The following is a 25,382-nucleotide window of genomic DNA, read 5'->3' as shown; positions in this document are numbered from 1 at the left end:
AAGCCTTTGTTTTGTTTACCATTCTTAAGGGTTCTGTTCTCATCAGAAAGAGTTCTTAGCTCTCCTTAGCTAAGTGGTTTTCAACCAGTATGCCGCGGCACCCTGGGGTACCTTGAATGATAGTTAGGGGTGCTGCAGGCAGCACTGACCTCTGTCCCTCTTTCTTTCCTTCCCTCCCTCATCGGGTGCCCTCTTGCATCTCTGCCTCCCCAAAGCATGCACAGCTATTTGTTGGAGCAGCCCTGGCTACAAGGTCCCCAAGTGAACAAGGGCCTCTGGGGCTGGTCAGGGGGAGCTTCCTAGCCCCTTGTGGGGCAGTGTGAGGAGGCACCTCTCTTTGGGGCAAGGGGAAGCAGCTCAGAGACTAGAGGCAGCAGCAGCGGCTACCTGGAGGTCTCCCAAGGAGAGGGATAGGAGAGTAGGCTGAGGGAACACTTTACAAGGTTGTTCAAAAAAGGGTGAGATGCTGCCAGCTGTGCAGGAAAGGGGTGACATAACTTGGCTCCTGAGCCCCACGGGGGTCCCGCAGAAAGAATGCAGTTGGTCAAGGGAGCTGTGGACTCAAAAAAGTTGAAACCCTCTGCCTTAAGTGTTAAAAGAGCAGCATACTTAACCCTTCCCTGAGGCTGCAGCTCAGTGTTAGGTGCTAAGAGGAGGATGAAGGATTCCCATGACAGGTGCTTGAACAACACATTTAACCTAATAGCAGTGTAGAGTGGCATTGCTTACCTGACTTTCCAGTGTCAAGTGTCTCCACCAGATACTGAGACTGGGAGGGATGAGGGGGCAGGTGCATTGGATTGGCTCCACTGCCACACCTGTTCAGTGCTCTTCGCTGCCTCACCCTTCTCCCTATCTGCAAGTGATGTGAAATGTTATGAAATGCCACCTTCCCTGTGCTGTCCCACCAGTAGCTTCTGATTTAACCCTTGGTTATAGCAGTGAGGGAAGGAAAGAAAGGAAAGGGATTCCCAGGACTATTTTGAGTAGTGCATTTAATTCCCATGGCTGCGGTTCAATTGAAATCACACATTTTGTGCACTTTCCCACCATTAACAAGTTTTTTCTCCATGGAACCCCTTGGTCTGCTTTGTGGCACTCCAGGGTCCCATGGGATGCAGTTTGAGAAATCTCCTAGTGTGCAGCTAGTTAGCAATTTGGAGAATGTTACATTTCACATCTTTGGGAAAGATTTTGGCAGACTGGCACAGGTGGTGGGTAGTTTGCAATGAATATGAGAAAATATAATTGCTTTTTTTCTTATAAATAATAGGTGGCCCGGGAAGTGGAAAGGGAACCCAGAGTCTGAAAATAGCTGAACGCTATGGATTTGAGTACATCTCTGTTGGTGAATTGTTAAGAAAGAAGATCCACAACACAAGTAGTAATCGAAAGTGGAGCCTGATTGCCAAGATAATTACCACTGGAGAGTTAGCCCCACAGGTACAAACATGGCAATGGCATGTTACTCGCTTTGGCAAGATTTTTGTATGCATTCTTAATATATACTGTTATGACTCCGAGTATATTTCATATACTATTAACAAACTAATAAACCTTCTTGTGCTTGTTTTTCACACTGCAAGGAAACAACCATCACTGAGATAAAGCAGAGATTAATGCAGATTCCTGATGAAGAGGGTATTGTTATTGATGGATTTCCAAGAGATGTTGCTCAGGCTCTTTCCTTTGAGGACCAAGTAAGATATTTGTTATTCAAGACAACTTAACAAGTTTAAAGAAAAATATGACAAGCTCTTTTTGTTAAGAAGCTGAATGCCAGAAAAACTAAATATTACTCTTTTCAGATCAGTAGGCATTGCCCCAAATTCTTTGTAAATGCTTGATTATATGCATATAAAAGGTTGTTTTCTTGACATACATTTTGGGAATATCATGATCCTATGCTCTTCAAAACAACCAGAATTCTGTCATGTATCGAACAATGACAGCACTTCCTTTCCTAATTAATTAAATGGCTCCAAAGGGAAGAAAAAGATCCTATTTAATAAATCGTATTTTTCATACAGTCCTGATTTTAAAAGCAAAGAGAAAAGGTTATTCCTTAATGGCACATTTTCAGTGCTCATTAGGAAGAGCACAATTTTATCAGCATATTTTTTCACATAGAGAGGCAGCCTCAAGGTTATTATGGGCTACTGAACTAGAATACAGTATTCATACAATAGCTTTAGTAAGACAAATGTGTTAGGTAATAGTACACCTTTTATTGAATTTGCTTTTTGTGTGATCTTAAATTTTGCTTAACTCAGTCACTTTGCTATTACATTTTTATTGTGCTTTAAAAAGATGTCTTGTGAAACTTGCTTGTCTTATCACTTAAGATGCTGATACCTTAACACCTAAAAGAGTTATTGAAATGATTTGTACTGCAGGACATATTTACTAGAGAACAACATTGTACAAGCTGCTTTTGTAGGAAAAATGACTAATTCATGTGTAGAACAGATTCTTCAGAGTTTGTCCTTATTTTGAGCTCATCGGGATTCAATTCTGACATTTCATATTCTTGACCAAAGGCTACCCCAAAATACATTTTGAGAAATACAGTTGTTTAGTAGGATGCTTCATTAATTTATATGAAAGCAATCCAAGTGATGAAAATCCTGTGTTTTGAATTGATTTCACATTGCCAGATACTGAAACAACCAATATGATGTTTGGTTAAAGACACAAGCAAAGGTTACATTTCAAAAGTGCATTGTCTGGGAGTTTTACCAAATTCTGACTAACCTCTGGAATGAGAAAATGCAATTGCTCCAGAGCACCCTCTCCTACTTATGATGGCTAGACCAACAGTGCAGGAATACTTGTGATGAGTCAGATGGAACATAGATTAGAACTCATTTTATGAACCACACCATAGCAGCAATGGTGGGGAAAAACAACAACCCCCACTTATTTCTGTGGCACCATTGTGTCCAAGCAGAATTGGTTAGCAGACGTGTTCTGAGTGGCAATGGGCATTCTACACCTTGCTCCTTGTATTAAAGTGGAAGATCTCTCAGTGGCCCACTGTGACGAATTTTCAAAGCACTTTGGTGAAACAAGTGATTGTGTCTGTTTTGAACTGGATTTCATGTTGAATGTACCTTCCAAAGCTGCTTGTCGGCTGTTATCAATAGCTTTTAGTTTGTGAGATCCTAAAGATGTTGACAAAATCATAGAAGGTGTAAGGCCCATCACTTTTGAGCTTGATGGTTGCCATGCTGGGTGGATTAGGGTGACCAGAGACTCTGCTAACTTCCTGGAATACAGTATAGGCCTCAGATGGTGGTGATAGACAATTTATGTTGAACATATTGGTTTTCAAAACAAAATAGAAAATTCTTTCCAGTAGCACCTTAGAGACCAACTGAGTTTGTTCTTGGTATGAGCTTTCGTGTCCATGCACACGAAAGCTCATACCAAGAACAAACTCAGTTGGTCTCTTAAGGTGCTACTGGAAAGAATTTTCTATTTTGTTTCGACTATGGCAGACCAACACGGCTACCCACCTGATATTGGTTTTCAATGTATGGTGCTCCACAAGGTTCCATCTTATACCTTATTCTATTTAACATCTATATAAAAGCTCTGGAAGAAGGTATTTGGATTATTTTTGTTTTCGAGGATTGCTTTGTTTGAAAGTTAAGTTATGAAAATCAGTGGTGAGGAGGTTGCGTGCTTTGGTCTCCTTGCCCTTTTGCTAAAGTTGAGGACGTGCTTAACTCATCTATATGCTTAGCTGTTTGTCTCAGTAATTTGTCACTCAGACTGAGACACTTCATCGGCTGGGCCTCCCCTCAGCTTCCTCATATTCATAGATCCCAGTCAGACATGACTCTTTTGAAAGGGACCTATTCAATCAACCTTACTCTTGTAATGTAGGTGCAGCATATTCTTCAACAGCAATTCATTTATCAAACAAACAAACAAACCACTTAATTTTTTAAAATCTCCATATAGTGTCCAGATAAAAGTATAGAAGACATGTCCAAAGCTATAAGTCAATTAAAAACAAACTTACATTCAATAATCATAACTAAATACAAATATAAAATCTGTAAAGCATTAAAACAAATATAAATAGGTGCTGTTTTATTTTATTAATGGTAGCACCATGGATAAGTGGTGCACAAATAAACAGTAAACATGAATCTTAATAAACTGAAACAGAAATAGGTTGGCATCATAAAAATAAATATCATAGATCTAAACAGGCAGCAGAAAGCAAAATAAAGCATTTTATGTTCCCCATGTACGTTATTATGTGACACCCAGTGCTTCTGTAATATCTATAGAGCACCTAAGCAGCTAGTTAATTGAAAAAGACCATTGGATTCTTGGAACAGTTTTGATTAACTCACATATACCATAATTTCTCAAAGACTGAATTTTGATTTGTCCTTTCTTCAAAAGCATTAGGTAAACAAACACTTACTTCTCCAGCATTACATATTTCAGAGAGTTAGCAAATATTAGGAAGCTCTTTAAATTCCAAATGCGTTTTGGAAAATGCTGAGAAAGAGGTCTGGCTTAACATTTACCTGTCATCCAAGCTGAAAGTCAGTGAATCACCTGCAAGACTAGCATGTTAAATACCATCCTCTGCTCCAGTGAGGACCTCTTCAATGTCAGCCAAGCATTCTCAAGTGGATGTGGGCTGACTATATTTTTATAGCACTTTTCTTCAAATGTACTTACCGTATATCGCGGCGTATAAGACGACTTTTTAAGCCCGAAAAATCTTCTCTGAAGTCGGGGGTCGTCTTGTACGCCGGCAACATCATGACCCGGAGTTCCGCCCCGCCACTGGCTGCATGGAGCCTCTCCCCGGCGCTTCAGCCGCCATGGAGCCCGGGCTGGGCGTGGGCGGCAAGCGCGGAGGCTTCCTGTGCGGCGACGGGGAGCTTCTCCCCGCTGCCCCAGGCGTCGCTGCCGACGCCTCAGCAGCCGTGGAGGCCGTCCTGCGCTTCAGCAGGAAGCGCGGAGGCCTCCTTTGGGGCGACGGGGAGCTTCTCCCCGCTGCCCCAGGCGTCGCTACCGACGCCTCAGCAGCCGTGGAGGCCGTCCTGCGCTTCAGCAGGAAGCGCGGAGGCCTCCTTTGCGGCGACGGGGAGCTTCTCCCCGCTGCCCCAGGCGTCGCTGCCGCCGCCTCAGCAGCCATGGGGGCCGCTGTGCGCTTGGGCGGCAAGCGCGGAAATCTCCTGTGTGGCGCGGGGGACGCTCTCCCCGCCGCTGCCGCCGCCTCAGCAGCCATGGATCCCGGGCTGGGTGAGTATACCCCAAACTCTGTTTTTTCACATTAAAAGTTGGGGGGTCGTCTTATACGCCGAGTCGCCTTATACGCCGCGATATACGGTACTCCATTTCCCCCCCCCCCATTCCTGTGTTACTGTACATTCATCCATTGGAACGAGTGTAAAAATCTGTGTATCATAATGGGCTTGAATTTATTTACTGCTGCTATAGTTATCTTATATAAATGTGAGTGCAAAGGGTAGAGGGCCCATTGTGAACCAAACAGCAGCAGTTACTTATAAAATGATAAATTTTAGGGCTAATGAGGAGAAATAAACAATCTGTTGCCCAGTTTTCTAGGCAATACTGTAATAGAAAATATTGACAAAACCACAAGCCAGAGCATACTCCAATCTCCTAGTTCAGCTCCCCGAGGAGAGGCATGTTGCTTTGACCACTCTAATATATCATCTCGCATCATTTTTATTACCTTTCCACTTCTATGAACACATGGAATTTCTAAATCAGCAACTTTCCCTGTTCACCTCAATGACATAAGACACCTGCAAGCTTATATTCTTTAATGCATGTAGATTGCTCTATTCACTGTAGTGAACAAGGAAACCATAGTAGGCAGTTTTTACCACAAACCCACACATGTAGGGAATCATTGATTAGGGCATATATCTGCATGAGTGGGACTGAGCAGTTTTCCCCATGCCATATATCCTGTTGGGGCCAGACTCTGTATTTACTATAAAATGAATCCCAGTTACATAGGCAAACTACAAGGGAAGTCATGGCTTCTCATACTTATTCAAGACAGTTATCAGCCTCTCTCTTCCCTGTTGGCAGCTAATCAGAGAATTTAATATTCCATGTCTGGATGGATTCACAAATTCATATCAACTGATTTATCAGGTGATGACTACAGTATCAAGTCTTGACTTCCAGGCAGGAAAGATCTAACATAGATCAAGCATCCTAGATATGAACATAAGAGTCATCCTGGATCAGACCAGTGGCCATCAGGTCCAGCAGTTTGTTCCCACAGTGGCCAACCAAATATCTGTGGGACTCTCACAAGCAGGGCATAAGTGTAGTAGCGCTCCACCACTAATGATCCCCAACAACTGGTATTCACAGGCAAATTGCCTCTGATATTTGAGACAATATGTAGCCATCATGACTAGTAGCCATTGATTGCCTTCTCTTCCATGACCTTTCATATGAACTCACACCATCCATTAATCATTTTCAGTGGAAATATTAACATATTCAGCTCACAGTTAACAAGTGCAGAGTAATCAAATCCAGCGATGTATATGCAAAGATGAACTGATCCAGTTTGTTTGTAAGATAAACCAGAATGTCCACTTTGAGGATGGATTGTCATTTTATTCCCCCATATTTTATTTGCAGATATTATTTTTCTGGTCTGGCCCTTCTAAATAACTGAGTAGGAGTAGTTTCCTTAAAATTTATTTATTATGCATTAATGATATTTATATACCACCCTGTAATTCTCTTGGTAGCTTATAATAAAGATTCTCTGAGTTGCTTACATTAAAGGCTGTGGGCTATCCACCTGTTTCTAAATTTCTCATCCAGCTTTGAAACCAGTGGGAGTTTTAAAGTTTAACTAATTAGAAGTAATTGGTTGCACATAGAAGATATAACTTACATAATTGCTAAGTATCGCTACAATAAGCAGTTAGGAGGAGGCTGGAAGCTTCTGTCTCCATGTTTCAAGCATAGTTTAGCACTACTGTATGTCCAAAACCCTAAGTAGTGGTTCATCTTAACTAAGGTTTATTGAAGGAAGACAGAACCATGGTTTGAAGTTGGCTTGTTTAACAGGACCAGTGGTCAGGGATGATGGGAGTTGCAGTCCAAAACATCTGGAGGGCCGAGTTTGCCTATGCCTGGTTTAGCAAGTCTCCCACTGTGTATCATATTGTAAACATGTAAAAGCTCCAACAGCTATAGTTACCCATTTCATTGTTTTAGCTGTTCATTCTTTGGATTGTCATTTGATTCACCAAAAGAAAATGTCACCAGTTTGAAATACTGAAGACATTAAACTTATTTTAAAATAAAACAGTGACTAAGAAGGGCTTTATATATATATTTATATGGAGGGAAAAGTGATTCAGTGGTACATTGAATGGTAACCTGTGCTGTGTGAATACAAAATAGATTCTAATTTTTGCAGTGACTCCATTAATGTCACTGTTACATACAGAATAGGAATATAAATGATCATTTATACTTGCCTAAGGAAATTTACTACAGCATGGTAGTCATTATAATTTCTTCTTTGTAAGCAATCTCCTTCCCAGAAAGGGCAATGATATCTCAAATGCAGAGGTAAAACAGAAGACACTTTAGAAAGAAATGGAGTTTCATATTTTGCCACACACAAAGCGTGCTTTCTTTTATTTATGCTAGCTAAGGCATAGTGAGGACTTCAAGGACATACATCTCTGAAGGTGGAACACAGCAATTCACTATGGATGTACTGTGATCTGAGAATAATGTACAGGTGATACAACTATAGGGCTATGTATGGAAAATGTTTTGTGCCATTCATTTTTGTGTAAATGTGAAGCTACCATGTGGGCATTGCAAGCATGGCCTTTCTTTTTAAAAAGAATTTGCAGTTGTGGCATCTAAAAGAAGGAGCCTTAATTCAGTTCCATTTTAGCTTGATGACGAAGAGTCATTTTGGAGCAGCATCTCTACAGGTGCCTTTCTGCAGCGTGCATATCTTTGGGCCTGTACCACAGTGGGTTAATCTGTAGTGGGATGATGAATGCAGGGCCCTGCCTTGCAGCAATATGTCAGACTACATGACCTGCAGCATTGATGGGCAACCTGTGGCCCTCCAGATTTTGCTGGACTACACTTTACATCATCCCTGACCAGAACTGACCATGGTAGCTGGGCTTTTGGAAGTTTGGCTACAACATTCACAGCTTCCCCAACCCAGCTTTTTGGTCCTGTGAAAAATAAGGACTACTCTGTCAAATAAGCAGCAAAATTATTAATCTGAACATCATATACTCTGTGTGTGTGTGTGTGTGTGTGTGTGTGTGTGTGTATATATATATATATATATATATATATATATATATATATACATATATATATATATGTTGGGCCTTTTAATTGTTCTTTGGAATACCATTTATTGCTGCTAGTTTTATCTGCTATTTTACTTCTTTTGACCTTTTGTAGTATTTTATTGTTACAATTATTTTCTTATTGTTTGCTGTGCTGCTTGTCAACATAACTATCCCGAGGGCACCTCACACTAATGCATGTTATTCGTAAAATAAATAAAAAGTCTGAAGTGCAAATTGCAGTTATAAAGCAAGAGTGGGATACAAAATGTATCTATAAACTCCTACTCCAGATAGCTAGCAGCCTATCTATATAATACAGTTGCAGGAAATGTGGCTGTCCTTATCACTACTTCCTTCCTAGGTAGATTTTTTTTCTTAATGTGCATAGGTTACTTGAGAAGCAGCTACGTAATTAAAACAATTCTAGCTTACAAATAGTTTTAAATCTAAACTATATTATTAATGTTGCTTGTGTGAAGACTCTGGAGTGACCACGACACCATATTGGGGACTGGAATGAGTTTCCTGATCTGAGCCTGTTGCTGGTGATCAGGGGTCTACTGAACCTGAGGCTGGCAGGTCTGAGACTCATCGAACCAGAGCCAAGGCTGTCTTGGACGCATTGTTCTGAGCCCCAGGAACTGCAACTCTAGTCCAACAGTGCAAAGGGCCATGGGGCACAGAAGTGCCAGAGCGTTGGTTGGCTCTTTAAGAATTTCCAGTTCTTCAAAAGGGGCAGAGCATAGAAGCGGTATAGCAAGTCGTTAGTAGTGCTGTGAGCAAACACCCTGCCTTGCCCCATGGGTATCTTCACAGAACCAGCGCAGGATAATTTGCCTTGAGTGCAGGCCATTGTTTTCAAAACTTGCCAGTGCAAGGCGACTGACCTAAATAAGGATAGAGGAATTAACACTTGCAACTTGAAGTGGATCCAAGCTTGATTGGGGCCCCAAACCTACAATTCACACTGGGGAACAATTGGAAGCTTTCCCCCCAATGCAAAGTGCAGGTGTGGGGTGGTGGAGGATCTGGGTCAGGGGCACAGGGGAGGAGGCAAAATTTATGTTAAAAACAACAACAACTCTACCCCTTTTGCTGCAGTCCATGCAGCCTGCCCCTTCTCCAGAGAATATTAGCACTGTTATGTAGCATATTCTGATTTTTCTAGTAATTTCTGTGTGCACCAAGCTTCAGTTTTATACAGGTTCTAAAAACACCTTAACAGCTTTGTGTGAAATCCAAGTGTCTTATTTCCTATTCGTTCCTATTCATCTATCAGTCTCTGTCACAGAAAAATAAATACATAGCAAGTTTTGTCTTGATGGTTTCTACTCAAGAATGCAACACCCTGCTGTTTATTCTCCGTACTGTTCTCAGAGGTTTTCCTGTATGCATTATCAAAGTAAGCTTTAGTACAAAAATTATTAAGAATTCCCATTGATTTTGCCTGCTAAACTGAGAACAAAGGACATGGTTGAAGGGGGAAAGGGTTACAAAAAGTAGTCAAATCAGATTAAAACAGTTCTTCTTAACATCCCATGAATACTTTATATTCAATAGGGAATGAATCGATGATACTCTGAAAGTGCTTAACAAACATTAATGGATTTGGATGAATCATGAGCCGTGACAACTTTCTTGCTTGGCTCCCTGGGGAATTATTGTTCCTTTCACAACTGAAGAAGTGAAAATGTGTCAAAGAATCCTAAATTTTATGATACTCTGTAACATAGATTATATTTATTTTGGGAGTTACCAGCTTTATATACTATTGAATCACCTTTTCATAGGATTTAAGACTCTCCAACATGCCTCCAGCTCAATCTTGTGAATGAAAATCAAATGTTAGCTATCTCAAAATACACATTTCTGCATCATTTTGAACAGAATTAACACTTTGCAGGTATAATTCATGGAGAGACACACTATTTGGAAAGCTGTGTGTTACACTGTTGCAACCAGTATAAGGCTGTGTATCCAATACCAGCATAAAATGCAGCTAGGTTGTTTCTTTTTCTCAGTTTGGATCAAAGCTGGTTTGGGGAAAGGGGCATCAAAACCCAGTATTTTGTAAGAAACAACAGGATAGATATGGAGTGTGGCTAACGTTTTGTGTACACTGACTCCCAAACCAGTGGTGGGAGCGAACTGGATGTAGAGTAAATGGGAGTTCTGTCAGACCTACCACACATAAATAAGGCTGTAACAATGGCTACGTGACCTGTGCTCCTATAATGAACACAGTTGAGAAAGCTATACACAAAATGGAAATTCCCAGCAATTTGTGCTGGTGTGTAAACAGACATGTGACACGCAACAGTTCCATGTCTGCAACTTAAGGTGGACTGGAATTCCTAACACACTCCACCCCTGTGGAAGCAGTGGGCAGCCATTCTAGGCCAGCTTTGTCCTGAGTTACTGAGTACCTGGCAGCTGGCCCTGCAGCCAAGAAGATAACCTAACCAAGCCTTTTGACCTTCAATATTTAAAATCTATTTTCATTCTCAGAGCCTCCCCTTTCTTTTGAAATATCTAACAAAGTGGCTTGATGTGTGGATGGTCCGAATCCACCCATCACTAATGCGCTATTAGTACATCAGTGACAAGTTGCAGAATGCATCCACGAAAACACACATGTCCAGAGGGGCCCTTTCTGGATTGAATCTTAGGATCAAAGATATTTACTAAAGGCTTGTTTAGTAACTCCTTCGATTCCCTGTATTGGTTTTGTGTTGGCTTCTGTGCTGTTCCTGTTCCTGGCGTATAATGATAGGAACCCACACATACTGTTAATTAATCTGAGACTGCAGGATGCCAATTTTTCAAAGTGCTTTGTTATGTCTAATTAGGGCCGTGTACACATTACTGGCTTAAACGCAGCAAGGTCATTCTTTTTCTCAATTTGGATTAAAGTTGGTTTTATGAAAAATTAATCAAAATGCAGTATTTCATAAGAAACAGTAGGATAGATTTTATTTATAAATATTTTTATTTGTTGCTTTAAAAATGAAATCAAAGCAACTTACAAAAACAAAGATTAAAAATAGATATACAACAAGAATAAGAACAACCTAGAATGCAAATCGAGTTCAACCCCACTCCACTAAAAAATTCAGATAATTAAACTCCGTAGGCCTGGGTGGGTACAAATATTTTAACCTGGCAGCTAAAAACATACTGTTCATGCCTGGCACACCTCCCTGGTGATGGTATTCCAAAATTGGGAAGTCACAACCTAGAAGTCCTCTTCTAGGGGAGCCACCCTCTGTACCTCCTCAGAGAAGGTGAAGATCAAGACCATTGGATCCAGGTTGGTTCATGTGGGGAGAAGTGGTCCTTGAGATATTGGAGTCCTGAACTGCATGAGATTCTATAGGTCAAAATCAGCATTTGGAATCAAGCCTGATTTGTACTTCTGCAGTCCTGAACTGCAGTTTCATGCCTCCAGGCATTCTGTTACAAGCATAAAATAGAGGGAATGAATGTGTATATGTACACACACTCACACACCAAGCTGTATAAATTTACGCAGGCTGATATATATAAGCTGTAGACAGGGAATAAGGCTGCACGAGGAGGCAGTGTAAGTGTGATACAAACTTCTCTTGAGTTAATTATACACATCAATTCTGAATGTGTTCCCCTTTGTAATATTAAGTAACTTATGCCAGCAATCCACCCCCTTTTTAAACACTTCCTTTCCAAATTCTAATAACATTGACATTGCTCTCCATAGGACATCCTCTGTGCCTTATCCTCATCTTCCCAATTAAACAATGTGAACTAAATTGGGAGAGGAGGACAGTTTAGGGTGTTTTAATTATGTAGTTAACTAGGTTGTCCTGTCCCCTGCCATGTACACTTTAACCGTCAGGCAAATTATGTGCGACAGCTGCCATATTAATACTGTAGTTTCAAAGAAAATAATTACTCCCACCATAGACAGTGAAAAGTAAATATCTGTCTTAAGACTTTAACACAACAATTATGCTGGTAAAAGAATAACAGTTAAATTAGGGTTGTTTATGTCAGCTATGTATTATTACGAAGAAACTTTATTATTGAGAACAGGAGTGTCATAGTTGGTGATGGATGCCTTTTTGTTTAAGTGACAAGATCACATTTCTGAAGTTTTATGTGTGTTCCTCTCTACCTCTTACTAGGGTGCAGGTCACAGTGAATATTAATTTGTATGCTCACAGGCAACAAGTGGTATAATGTCTTATGGTTTCCTTACCAGCTGGCACTGAATTTACATGAGAAAAAAGGCTCTTAAATTGAAAAAAGAAAGAGATTGCATTAGAAAATTAACTTCTTTTCTATATATAGAAGTTACAGATCTGGAATTTTCTGCCATGTTTTAGCAGTACACTATGGGTGTGGGGCAGAGAGAGAGAAAGAAACTCTTCTGTCTGCTTGCTCCCACTGTATAGCCTACAGTACTAATTTATAAGTCCTAAATACTTGGAATTGCTGAGGGGAATGACTCCAGTTAAGAATGTTATAAGTAGCAGACAGCATACTTTCATGTGAGAAAATACTGAAGTTTTCAGGGTTCACAACTAATTCTTAGACATGCTCAGTTCTTGTTGTCCTTCCCTCACAGAAATGAAACAATGGCTCTCCAGAAGCTAATGTGAATCAGTCTACTAATTTTAATATTTAATTCATTTGGCATATTATCTCCACAGATCTGCACTCCAGATTTGGTGGTGTTTTTGTCCTGTTCAAATCAGCGGCTGAAAGAGCGGCTGATGAAGCGTGCAGAGCAGCAGGGGAGACCCGATGATAACCTCAAAGCTACACAGAGACGCCTAACGAATTTCAAGCAGAACACGGTTCCATTGGTCAAATATTTCCAGGAAAGGGGGCTGATCATGACTGTAAGTTTTCAGTCAGTGTATATGCTTGGTAAACAAATTGTAACTGTTGTTGAATTCCATGTAAGTAGAGGCATAGCATTATAGCCAATGTAATGTAGGTCTATTAATTTCAGGTCTATGTTGATAAATACCACTGCACAAATTCAGAAATAAGCCTTTAAAAATGATTGTTTCTCTCTAGAAAAAAGACACATAGACATGTACCTTTTATATTACATTGGAGACTTTAAAGATTTTCATTCGTTTACAGAAGTATGTATCTTTCTATTCCAAATATAGGTAGTCTGGGTTTTGTAATTTTATATCTATCCTAGATAACTGATAAGGCTCCATATAGTGTAGAGCTATTCTGATGCTCTTTCTGTAGATACAGATATGCACATTCATAAAATATTATTAGAAGTTTGTCTTTAGAAATGATTTCCCACCTTTGGGAAAATATATCAGTATATTTCTGAAGCTACCTGTGGTTATTTTGCATTCTAAAATAGCTATTGGGTGAAAATAATCATGGAACTTCTGGGAACATGTAGAGTGGCACTCTGTATTGATTGGCTCAGAACTATAAAGGGTGCATCCTTTTCAGTTTTACCATTGATTCATGTGTAGTTTCTTTGCTCAAAGTTAGAGAAAGTGGTGAGGTTTGTTTCAAGGCAACAATGTCATTTATTTGAAAAACCCTTGGGGAAATGAGTCTTCAAAATCTCAGAAAAACTTTCCATGCTATGCCAGGGCTAGTGATTCATCAGTTCTTCACTAATATAAACTAACAGCATTTCTGTTGAGTCGTTCAGGATGCATACTAAAGTGGCCCAGATAGCTCTTGCTAACATTTCTGAGATGAACTCTGCTTTCAAAGTAAAGTGACATCTAGGTACCTTTTTTCAATGTAAAAGTATACTGCAATGAAGTATACAGTTAGGGCAGTGATCCCACACACTTACCTTGGTAAGTTTCATTGAACTCCCGGAGCCCCAGCTGGAGCGCTGGAAGGGCGTGCAAAGCCCCGCGCCGCTCCAGCGCCACGCCACTCATCCCCCGCTCGCCCACCCCCCCCTCCCGAGGGGCGGCCAGCGCAGGAGGGAGGCGGGCGGAGAGGCGGCACGCCGGGGGCGCCGAAGGATCCCTCTAAGACGGCCCTGACTGGAGCCATAATGTGGGACTCATTTAATTAGAATATTTGTGTGAGAAATTAAAGGAATCAGGAAAGAAAGAATAATGTTGATCTAGTGTGTAAAAAGAGTCTGGCTTGCAGATAAGTAACTTCCGTTTAGTTATTGCACAACAATTCTTAATTATTATTTTTTAAAGAAACTTTAGCATTGTACAGCAAGCAACTAAACTGAACTCAGGGAAATATTATTTGGAAAATAAGGTGATTGCATGACAGTTTTAGAAGGATTTAAAGCAGGGAGAACTATCTTCTGGGCAAAAGTATGCCCTGGAATATTTGTGCTCTGACATAGTGCAGTGGGGGATGACTTGTGTAACTGGGGCTTCTGTGATGGAGGAAGAACTGCAGAGAAACTGTCAGCACAAGCCACGCTGCTGCTCCCGCCGCTACAACGAGAGCCCCGAGGCCTAGCGGCCCAGAGCAGCCCGCCCTGCGGAGCGCTGACGCTCTGGAGGCCCCCACTCGCACGCAACCTCCGCTTCCACCACCACCCCCGGCTTCCCTCCTTGCTCCACTCTTGCAGGCCGCGGCCTCTCCTCTGCCGGAGCCTGGGAGTCACGGCGGCGGCTGCCCCCCCCCCCCCCGCAGAGGAGAGGAGGTTGAATGAGGAGGACGAGGAGCCGCCACAGCCGCCGCTCAGAGCCCAGCACCCGCCTTGCCCAACTTTGGTACCGCTTCGCGGAAGGGACTTTCCCCACACGGCGCACCGCCTCTCCCTTTCTGTCTACTGAGGAGGCCCGGCCAGGGCCAGGGCCTGGCAGGAGAAGCGGCGGCAGCAGCAGCAGCACCACCACCACTAGCTGCTGCTCCTCTTTCCTTTTGCTCGAAAAAATAAAAAAAGATAAAGAAGATGACAGCCGTGGCAGCTGTTATTGCTGCTGACCCCCTCCTGCCCCATTGGCCTGCTTGGTGCTGCTGCTGCTGCTGGCTCTGAGGGGGTTGGCAGCAGGGGGGGCGAGCCCGGCGGAGAGCGAGGGGGACGGGGACGAGGCTCCCTCCCCCTCCCTACGAAGTCTTTTGTCACTGTCTGTCTGCACGTTTCCTCCCTCCCCCCCCCCCGCTCCGCATTGGCTAACAATTAGATTTTTGAGCCCTTAATTCCCCCCCCCCCCAATCTTAAAGTATTGGGAAAGAGAAGCGAAGAGACGTGTGTTTGTTTGCTCTTTCTCCTTTTGGGAGAGACTCTGTGCGCCCCTGTCTACTCCCCCCCCCCCGACCACATATGTTCTAGTGCCCGTTATTTTAGCGGGCTTAAACCACTAGTACGACATACTACATGTTCATGCTATGTATTTCCATGACAAGCTGTAAGATAAGACTGCCTCTCTATAAAAAAATTAAATAAACATACTTTACTCCTTTTTTCCACAGCAATTTTTCCTTCCTAGAATTGTACTTGCAAAACCCAAATAATACCATTAAATTGCAAAAAACATTTGGTAGGCATTACTTCTAAGAATATATTTCCAGCAGTTATACATTTCAGTCTGCCAAGTAAAAGCCATGGAGATGGCGTTAGATTTCCCCAAGGATTCTCATTTCTCCTCAGCATTTCTTTGTGAGCTCTTTTTGGGAAGATGACAGCATTAGACCTTTTAGTAATTCCTTTAATGTTATTGAACAGAAATGTACTTTATGATTTCTTTGTAACGTCACAAAAACCTATTTTGCTCTTGAAGTCTTGCTTCAACTTTTACAGATAAATCTAGCCCAACTCCTTCCCTTTAGTTAAATTTCAGAGTTTCTTTTTCTTTCTCATTTGGGATTCAGCATTTAAACTAAACAGGTTTTAGCTCAGATTTGTGATCCCTCTGAATGCTATTTATCTTTTAAAAATCAACAATAAATAAATATACCTTTGCTGTTCGAATAAAGGAAGCTATAAAATTCTTTGAGATTTTTTAAAACTAAAAAGTGCATGTAAAAATAAATGAAACCTGTGACAGAAAACAGATGAAGAGAAAGTGACTCAAGTGAATGCTGAAAGTTTGACACTTTCAAAGAGGCCAGTAGAGATTGTGAGTTACCAAGTGAAATGCAACCATGTACTGTCTGCCTGTCTTGCTTTGTTTTGCCCTATCTCAGAACAGGGCACCATCGTTACTAGTGATGGGTTGCGTTTGTCTCAGGGCATCGTATGTTGGGCAGGCCATTGGAAAGTTCCAATGATAGCATTCCCTAGTCCTGTTGAGGCTCACATTTCAGAACACTTCTACCACAGCCAGAAAAGTAGACTTTTCAACTGTTTATACAGGGTTAGGATGCAAAACATTAAGCTCTGGGTCCCTTGGCTTTCATGACACCCAAGGAAAGCCCTTCTAGTTTTTATAGCAGGAGTAGCCATCCTGGAGGGCACCACATTGGTTACCTCTAGACTTACAGGGTTAGCTGATGCTATGACAGCATCTTGTTCACCTTTGATGACGCCAGTACATAACTTGAGTCTAATGTACGTAATTATTTTTGGATATTCCCAGTGCTTTTCCATGCTCTTTCCTTTAGCGCAGCTGAGATGTATTTTATCAGTCCTACAGTCTGTTGGTATTGCTGTGCTGATATTTGGACGAGCCCTTGAAGATTTGCCACCTGTCAAAATAGACAGTATTGAGCTAGATGGATCATTGGCCTGTATGGCAGCTTTATAAGTTCATGGCTATATGACAGTCTTCTGAAATGCTAATTCATCCACTACCTCCTTCTAGGTTTCTGCTTTCATACTGAGATTTCTTTTGTCCCCTGGGAAATTTGTCTCAGCTTGCAAACTTTTCTTGAGCCTTTATACAAACACTGAAGCCAAGGATTGATTTGATTGTCCTCTTTTATTAATGCGTCCCCTATTTCTCCCATCTGCTAGTTCTGTAACTTTGCAGTCCTGTTTTGTCATGTTCTCTACAAGTACTGGACCTTTCGTATGAACTTTACAGGGTTCAACACAGGTCTCCTTTTTTCATTAAAAGTACTTAACTTTTCACTGCCCATTCAGTTTTATAACTCATCTTCCCTTAATCTGAAGGTCTAGTATGCCATTTTCTTAAGTGAACTTTTGTATGCTGACCATATAAAGGCACCAGAGGGAGCACTCCAGATTGGCTCTGCTGCTTTGTCCATGCACCCCGTCGTTGCCACTGCCCCCAGCCGCCTACAGCTCTGTGCCAGTCGCTACTGCTAAAACCTCAGTTCCTATTAAATTACTAAAAATTGGATAGGATGCAGAGCTGACTTTGTTATTGTGTAGGACAGTGTTTTTCAACCTTTTTTGGGCAAAGGCACACTTGTTTCATGAAAAAAATCACGAGGCACACCACCATTAGAAAATGTTAAAAAAAATTAACTCTGTGCCTATATTGACTATATATAAAGTAATTTTTCAATTTTTCCCACGGCACACGGCACACATGGTTGAAAAACACTGGTGTAGGAGATGGATATGGGCAATTCTACAGCAAAAGTCTGGAGCAACTGCAAAATATTTGGGGTGTTCAGGAGATCGTTTCTGCAGGTCAACAGAATCTATTCTAATCCAATGCAGGCCTGTCATTGCCATGAGTGAAACCAGATTGGTTCTTTTGTAGTTAAAGTATGAGTTTAAATACGATTCCTTGGAAGATAATACAAGCAAAATTTATTCAGAGTTCTCTTTCATTACGGCGAAGTGCAGAAAGTCATTTTCTGATCAAATTGTGAGATCTTTAAATCCTGCACATATGATTGCTTCTGTTCTTTTGGGTTCTTTATTTACCACTGCTATTAAATGGGGAGGAAAATAACTCTCTCCTTATCTTTCTATTCTTATTCTGATAGTTACAGAGATTTTACTTTTTATCACTTATAACATTATATTGAGCATTCCTTGAATTCAACATAACTGAAGCTTGCACTGGCTGTGCATATACTACCGGCCAGGCTCACGGTTTGTGTATTACCGGTAATCCCTTAACAACTTGGGTCTAGGATACTTAAAGGACTACCTTATCCATTATATCTCTTCCCAATCACAGAGGCTTTAGGGAGGGTCATTGCTAATGATCACCCATGGCTCAGACGCACAGCTCATGCCAGGTAGAAGCCATGTGTTCAAAACTGTGGGTCCAATTTTGTGGAACTGGTCAAACAGGCCCCCTCCCTGTTGAATTCTGACACCAACTGAATACTTTTCTTTTTAATCCAGCAAGTATTTTAACTGAATTCTGATTTTATAGTTTAACTGAATTTTATTGCATCAATTTTACTGTACACTGTTCAGAGACAAATATAATTAGGCAAATATAATTTTAATTAAGCAAATATAAATTATTATTTAAATTGTTGATATAAAGTAAAAAATAAAGGCAAAGCAAAGCTGTATCTGTACAAAGTATCTCCCCTCCCCCTTCACTAATTTTCAATAGCCTTTTCCTGCTTGGGTTCCTCTTCTCCTCTTCATCCCTTCTCCCAAGGAGGTGCTCTCTGCAGGCATCCTGTCTAAGCAGCTCTTGTGTGTTCAGTAGCCTCTCCTTTCTTCCCTCTGTATGCTGTGGTGAGAACAGGATGCTGGACTAAATAGGCCATTGGCCTGATCCAGCAGGTTTTTCTTGCATTCTTATGTAGTGTATCTCCCCTCCCCACCCCGGCATAATGCAATTACAGTATCGGATTTCTCTGTCAGCAAAACAAAGGAAGTCTACCACTAAGGACAGATTGAAAATTGGTTCTTCTGTTTTGCCATGTGTATTTAGAAATTCAGTTGGTTGCAAACAAGAATAGAAGCTTTTGAAGCTTTCTTCACTAATTAGCATAAAACACTCATTATCTCTGGACTCGGCTAGATTGGTAAAGAAAAAGTGATTTATATGCATTGGATATTCAGAAAGGGGAGGAGGAGAATGGGTATTTCAGTTCCTGACTCAGCTCTGCAGTGAGGTGACCCCGCAACTCGGGGAGCTATGAAATAACTCTGAAGTGGCAAAACATTAGCTTCTAGCTATTTACAAAGTGCTAGTGAATGCTCACGTGGAACACCAGAGGTGTTGAAAGCATGTGCTATGTATGAAAATATTCCAAAAAACATGAAATTGCCATCAACGGTAATGGCTGTTTTAAAACAGAAAGACTGACAATTCAGTGAACTGTCTAGAGTATTTAAAGCAGTTGAGCCACATCTTCTGTTCTTGATGTAGATTCATTTATGGAATGAGACGTATTTCCATTAATACTTAAATGCATTAAGGTTCTTTCCTCAATACTTTTGAGATGCTGTTTCCATCTCTGTGTTCATCCAGTTATTTAAATTGCTTGTTAGGCTGTCAGCTTGTCATACAGGGTTTTAATTTCCTGCAGGCTTTGCTAATTTACTCCCTGTACAACTTCAGTTTAGCTGTCTTTGTTGAACCCAGCAAGGCTTCTCATAATTAAAAGTCAGAAACTACATACAGTCTTGCATTTCTAAGGTTAATAAATACGAATGATATTTTCATTGCCATATTCTGTTAAACTAATCAGTTAAGGTCTTGAGCATGCAATGCTTAAATTCACTATTTGATGCAGTATGGAAGCATACACCTATACCAAGAATAGTGTAAACCATCCACTTACATCATAACAACTAGAATTACTTTTGCTATCATAAGTGCCCTTTTCCAAGCCACTATCATCGTAAAAATGGCTGCTGAGATCCCTATGTAAGTGGACAGTTCACATCAAAGTTTATCTATGCAATTGTATACCTAAGTTAAGTGTGTCATCAAATGGTGAAAATAAGCACTGGGGCTTATTAACTATAAGAAAACACACATGGATTTCTAGATTGCGAAATGGTTTTAGATCCTGTAGTGGCAACACAAATTTGACTGTGTACACACCATAAATTTATAGCACATTTAAAGCACATCACTTACCTCAAAGAATCCTGGGAACTCTAATTTGTTAAGGGTGCAGGGCATTGTGCTCTATGAGGGGTAAGCTATGGTTCCCATGATTTTCTGGGGTAGTTCATATGCATTAAATATATGACATGTAAATTCTAGCAGTCTAAAACAGGACTAGGAAACCATGAGGGTAGGGAATACAGTCTGCCAGGGCTCTCTGTCTGGATCTCAGGAATCTTATCTATTTCCTTACATTTATTTTATTTTATTTATATCCCACCTTTCTTCCTAGAACCCAACGCAGCATATGTGTATTTCTCAGGCAGCCACCCATCCAAGCACCGACCAGAGCCATAACTGTTCCACATCGGCAAGGTGGTGGCCTCATGTGCTTTCAAACTATACTCTTCGGACCAAACCATGGGAATATATAGTGTGTACCCACCCTATTTTTCCCAGAGGGTGGGTACACACCATGTGTCCTTAAACTGATAATAGTTTTAGTAGTAGTAGTAGTAGTAGTAGTAGTAGTAATAGAAGTAACAATAATTTATTACTTGTACCCCGCCCATCTGACTGGGTTGTCCTAGCCACTCTGGTTGGCTTACAACAGAATATAAAAGAACACAACAAAACACAAAAAATTAAAAGCTTCCTGATACAGGGCTGCCTTCAGATGTCAGTGCCACAACTTTCCCTCTCTGTCCTGAGATTGCATTTTAATAACTCAGAAAGAACACGCTCTCTTAAGTCTGATGCAACATTTAGTGTTGTTCCACTGGAGTTGTTACCAGTCTAGTGGTTTACAGGAAAAATGTGAACGACTGAATCTCTTTCCCATTTCATTTTAATCTTTCTACTGTGCTTTTCTAGAACCACTTTTCAGTCACAAAACACTTGTTTTGCTAAAGAACAATGGTTGCCTTATTCTCAGTCGTTACTCTCTTCCTACATTGTCCACAATATTGTCATTTTTGCAAGATACTGTAAAAATCACAATGTATTCAGCATGTACGAGGCAGCAGTGTTTCTCTTTGTGATTTTCCCCTTCCCTCTTTTATATGTCTACTGCCAAGCATTTATGTCCACCATCTTCGATGACTTCATCTCTCACTGAATTCCCTGTTCATGACAGTTTATGTGCCCTTATGATACACTGTGCCTCCAATTCCAGATTGCTCAGAATTTCCCTTCTTTAGGTGTCTTGGAATATTTGAGGGCTGTTCCCTTTTGACCAAGTCACATTTTGGTTCAGGGCTTATGTAGGTACTTTGCAACAAGAAAAAGGAGCAATTATATTTGTGATAATTTACAACATAAATTTACAATAAACCAAGAGCCCTTCTACACATACCATTTACAGTGCTGTAGCTGCTATTTGTTTCAGTGTTTTTTGAAGCTAAATTTGTATGTCACTGTTTTATGGTATGTGATTGCCCTGTTTGCTGTCCACACGAACTAGTAAGTGGTCAGAGTTATGAGTATGGACACAGAGCAGTGATAGTCCTTAAAAAGGGGTTTTGTGTGTTTGTGATGCTGCGGTATTTAACACCTGTTATTCCAGAATTATGTTTGGCGGCGGCGGCGGGGGCTGGGAGGGAACAGGACGGTTAGATGGCAATAATTTCTTGAGTTAACTGCTTTGGTCTGAGATATGCATAACCTGTCAGAAGAGGCTGATGAAAGGGGGAAAGTGTGAAATGGAAGTTGCTCAAACCACACACTCCAAAGGCCACATGAAATGTGGGAAATTGCATAAAACAGCTTCAACATAATGAAAATATTGTAGAACTATTTCAGATCTTTGACCAAAAAAAAATTGGCTATAGAAGAAAAGATGGTTTGATGACTGCAATATTCCGGAATAGCAATGGAATAATAACAAGTTCATGTGGAAGTGCGCAGAAAATCTTTTAAAAGCCAGCAACAATAGTGCTACAATTTATATGTCTGGAAGGGACACAAACCTCTTTTCAGAAACTCCACAATATAGGTTTCCTCTGCCCCTCCACTTTACAGAAGAATTGTCTACTGATGCTTTCACTAATGCCCTAGCCTAGCCCATCTATTTTCTATTGCCTTGATCAAAGCACAGACTCTTTTAATAGCTGTGTAATTCCTGGCTTCTTGTGGAAGAGCAGGTGAGAAACCAAATGTAATCATAACCAAAATTGTTTTGTTCAGTCAATATGAAAACAATATTCCAGAAGTACTCCGAATGGCTATGCATATCTATAACTTCATTAAGTGGCTCGGTACAACATTTTATGTTTACTTTTATGTTTAGCTTGCCTATTAAATATGCAGAATCCATATATATATATATATATATATATATATATATATATATATATATATATATATATATATATATATATATATATATATGGAAATTTAGCTGAAATTACAAAGCACTGCATATTTCCCCCTCACTGTCCCAATGCTAAAATTTGCCTCACTTGCTTCACTTATGACTATCAAAAAGCTTGCTTTAGGAGGAAAGAGCTTAATAAGTATATACAATACAGCAGAGGCAATAGAAAATTAAGCACACCAAAGAGGCTCTGCTTTAAACTGTGTATTCTGCAAGCGCTTTATACGTTAGTTCTCAACAAGCTTCCTTTCCTCTTAGTTCTAGTGAGACATGCTGTGTTATATTGCCTTTGATTTCTAGAGTTCAATGCTGTCAAGCCACTGAGAAATTATGCAGTTTTCCACCTCTAGAATAACAATTATAAGGAATGTGGTAACTTAATGCAATCACATTACTCCACTTTTTAAACACTTAACAGCATTACTTAGACATCTGAAGCCCTTCCCACACTTTCGTTCCTTTTGTACCATATGATAAAAAGACAATACAGTATGCGTGATCCAGCCAAAGTTAAACACTCTGAATTTCCATAGATACAGTGGGAGCATATTTAACATTTACAACATGCTTTACTTTCCCACTTAAGTCAATGGGACTTTACATTGCATACCTATTGGCTTGATTGTACTTTTGATTTTTTTTAAAAAAATACATTTAGTATGTACTTTTGGTTAGACAAAAACAACCAGCCTGTTGTTCTAGATAAGCCTTTCTCAACCTTGGGTCCCCAGACATTATTGGACTACAACTCCTATCATCCCTGACCACTTGTCTTGCTAGCTAGGAATGATGGGAGTTGTAGCCCAACAACATCTGGGGATCCAAGGTTGAGAAAGGCTGTTCCAGATAGTTTTTGGCAATAAAAATTATTCAACGTGAACTGAAGAATTAATGTAAATAATGATGAAGTAATGTATATTGTATTTGGGTTAGAAATTTGCATTCCCCCCCCTACAGATTGTTTAGCTTTTGTAGCCTAAACTCAGGGTGGGGCTAGAAGATATTAGCTTCTTAACACTCTCCCTGCCTGGCAATTTTAATACCCCCCTCCAAGCTGACTTTCAAAGGCAGAAGTGAGTCTAACTGTGGGATAAATGGTTGGGAGGCATTTGTAGGTGAGAATCAGCTGGTGAAGTAAAGATTTGGAACACAGGAGTTGTCTTAGGTTGAGTCAGGGCAACACTGACTAGAAGTGGCTCATCTGGTTATATTGGGGATTCTTCACAGTCTTACCTGGGCATACCAGGGATCAAACCTGTGACTTCTGCATGCATAGCATGTGTTCCACTTTTGTATTGCGCTTCCCATTTTTCAATCCTCATATCTTTGCAAATTCAGGGATTGTAGCTATTCTTAGCAGAGGAAAAGAGGCATTGCAAAATTGGAATGCTGAAGAAAGATCCAACTGAGAGATGGTGTATTGCAGTCTTAACAAGATATCAATTTTCCAAGCTTTCAGTTTACACGTTGTTGTTTTGTATTGTCTCAGAAATAAGCCCTTGGACCAAATCTTGTTAAATACAAACATTGCTGTAGGGAAACAAATCCAATTTTCAAAGTCCATAAACTTTTTAAATGCCCATTATCTTTATTGTACTGTATTTATAAACCAAAAGGCAATATAACAAAATAGTTTAAATTGAGAATATGATTCAAGAAGCATAAATATAAGTTTGAACTAAATAAATTAGGTCTAATGCATTTTGGGGCATGAAAATGAACACTGGGGAGCTCTTGTAAATCATCTAGGCATCAGTTATGAACCTCCAGTTAATATTTTTAAGAAGCAATTGTAGTTTGGTGTAAAAATCTTTTAATGCCTTCCTTCACTGACATAGCTTACATAAAGGTATATAATTTGAAGGCTAGGTTTTACTGTTGTAACCAGTAAATCTCAGGTAGAAACAAACAACAACCGATAGCAGAAGGGCTGGCATTATCCTGCTTAAACGACCAAAGCTTCAAATTGTTAGCAGAGGAACATTTTGCTTGGATACATGCAAGGGAAGTGTGGTAGTTATCTAAGCCAGTTTGTGCATCCTACAACCTGTGCCTATGATTCATGATGGAACAGCATAGTACTGCAATTCCACATATTAAGAAGAAGAAGAAGAGTTTGAATTTGATACCTCGCTTTTCACTACCCGAAGGAGTCTCAAAGCGGCTAACATTCTCCTTTCCCTTCCTCCCCCACAACAAACACTCTGTGAGGTGAGTGGGGCTGAGAGACTTCAGAGAAGTGTGACTAGCCCAAGGTCACCCAGCAGCTGCATGTGGAGGAGTGGAGACACGAACCCGGTTCCCCAGATTACGAGTCTACCGCTCTTAACCACTACACCACACTGGTTTAAGAAGCTTGTTTCTGTTACCAGCAGCTATACATAGGTTGTTGCAATTGTGAATTGAGGCTTAGCTGACGTAAGAAATCTATGAGTTGATTGCCTATGTCTTTTTCTTTGCTTGAAAGTAGATTCAGGGGAGCTCAGTTTGGACTTCTCCAAAGCTACTGTTAGTCCCCTAGGGGAGGAGTGGTAAGGGCAGATACTAGGGAGACTTATTTCAAATACTGGGCACCTGCCTTTCCCTCCCCTTATGACTAAGAGCAGTTTAGAAGGCAGGGGCAATTCTGATAGAGAAAATGGCACTAAGATTAACCCCCATGCCCCAGCACTGTGATCCTAAGTCCAAATCGCCCTTTCCCAATGGATGCTTCTAAGCAAAGAATAAGACGTTGGA

At 40.6% G+C, this 25,382-nt stretch overlaps 1 protein-coding gene across 1 annotated transcript in view; it reads left to right on the top strand.

Annotated features, from left to right (window-relative positions):
- AK5 (adenylate kinase 5) overlaps positions 1 to 25,382 on the top strand; it is an 82,033-nt gene that overhangs the window by 13,061 nt on the left and 43,590 nt on the right. The window contains exons 4-6 of the mRNA XM_033151786.1: positions 1,274 to 1,443; positions 1,587 to 1,700; positions 13,064 to 13,255. Coding sequence (XP_033007677.1) covers positions 1,274 to 1,443; positions 1,587 to 1,700; positions 13,064 to 13,255 — 476 coding nt within the window. The remainder of the gene's footprint in view (positions 1 to 1,273; positions 1,444 to 1,586; positions 1,701 to 13,063; positions 13,256 to 25,382) is intronic.

Source organism: Lacerta agilis, chromosome 6 (assembly GCF_009819535.1).
Source record: "Lacerta agilis isolate rLacAgi1 chromosome 6, rLacAgi1.pri, whole genome shotgun sequence".
Taxonomy (NCBI): Eukaryota; Metazoa; Chordata; class Lepidosauria; order Squamata; family Lacertidae; genus Lacerta; species Lacerta agilis.
This window is presented reverse-complemented; position numbering and strand designations above follow the sequence as displayed.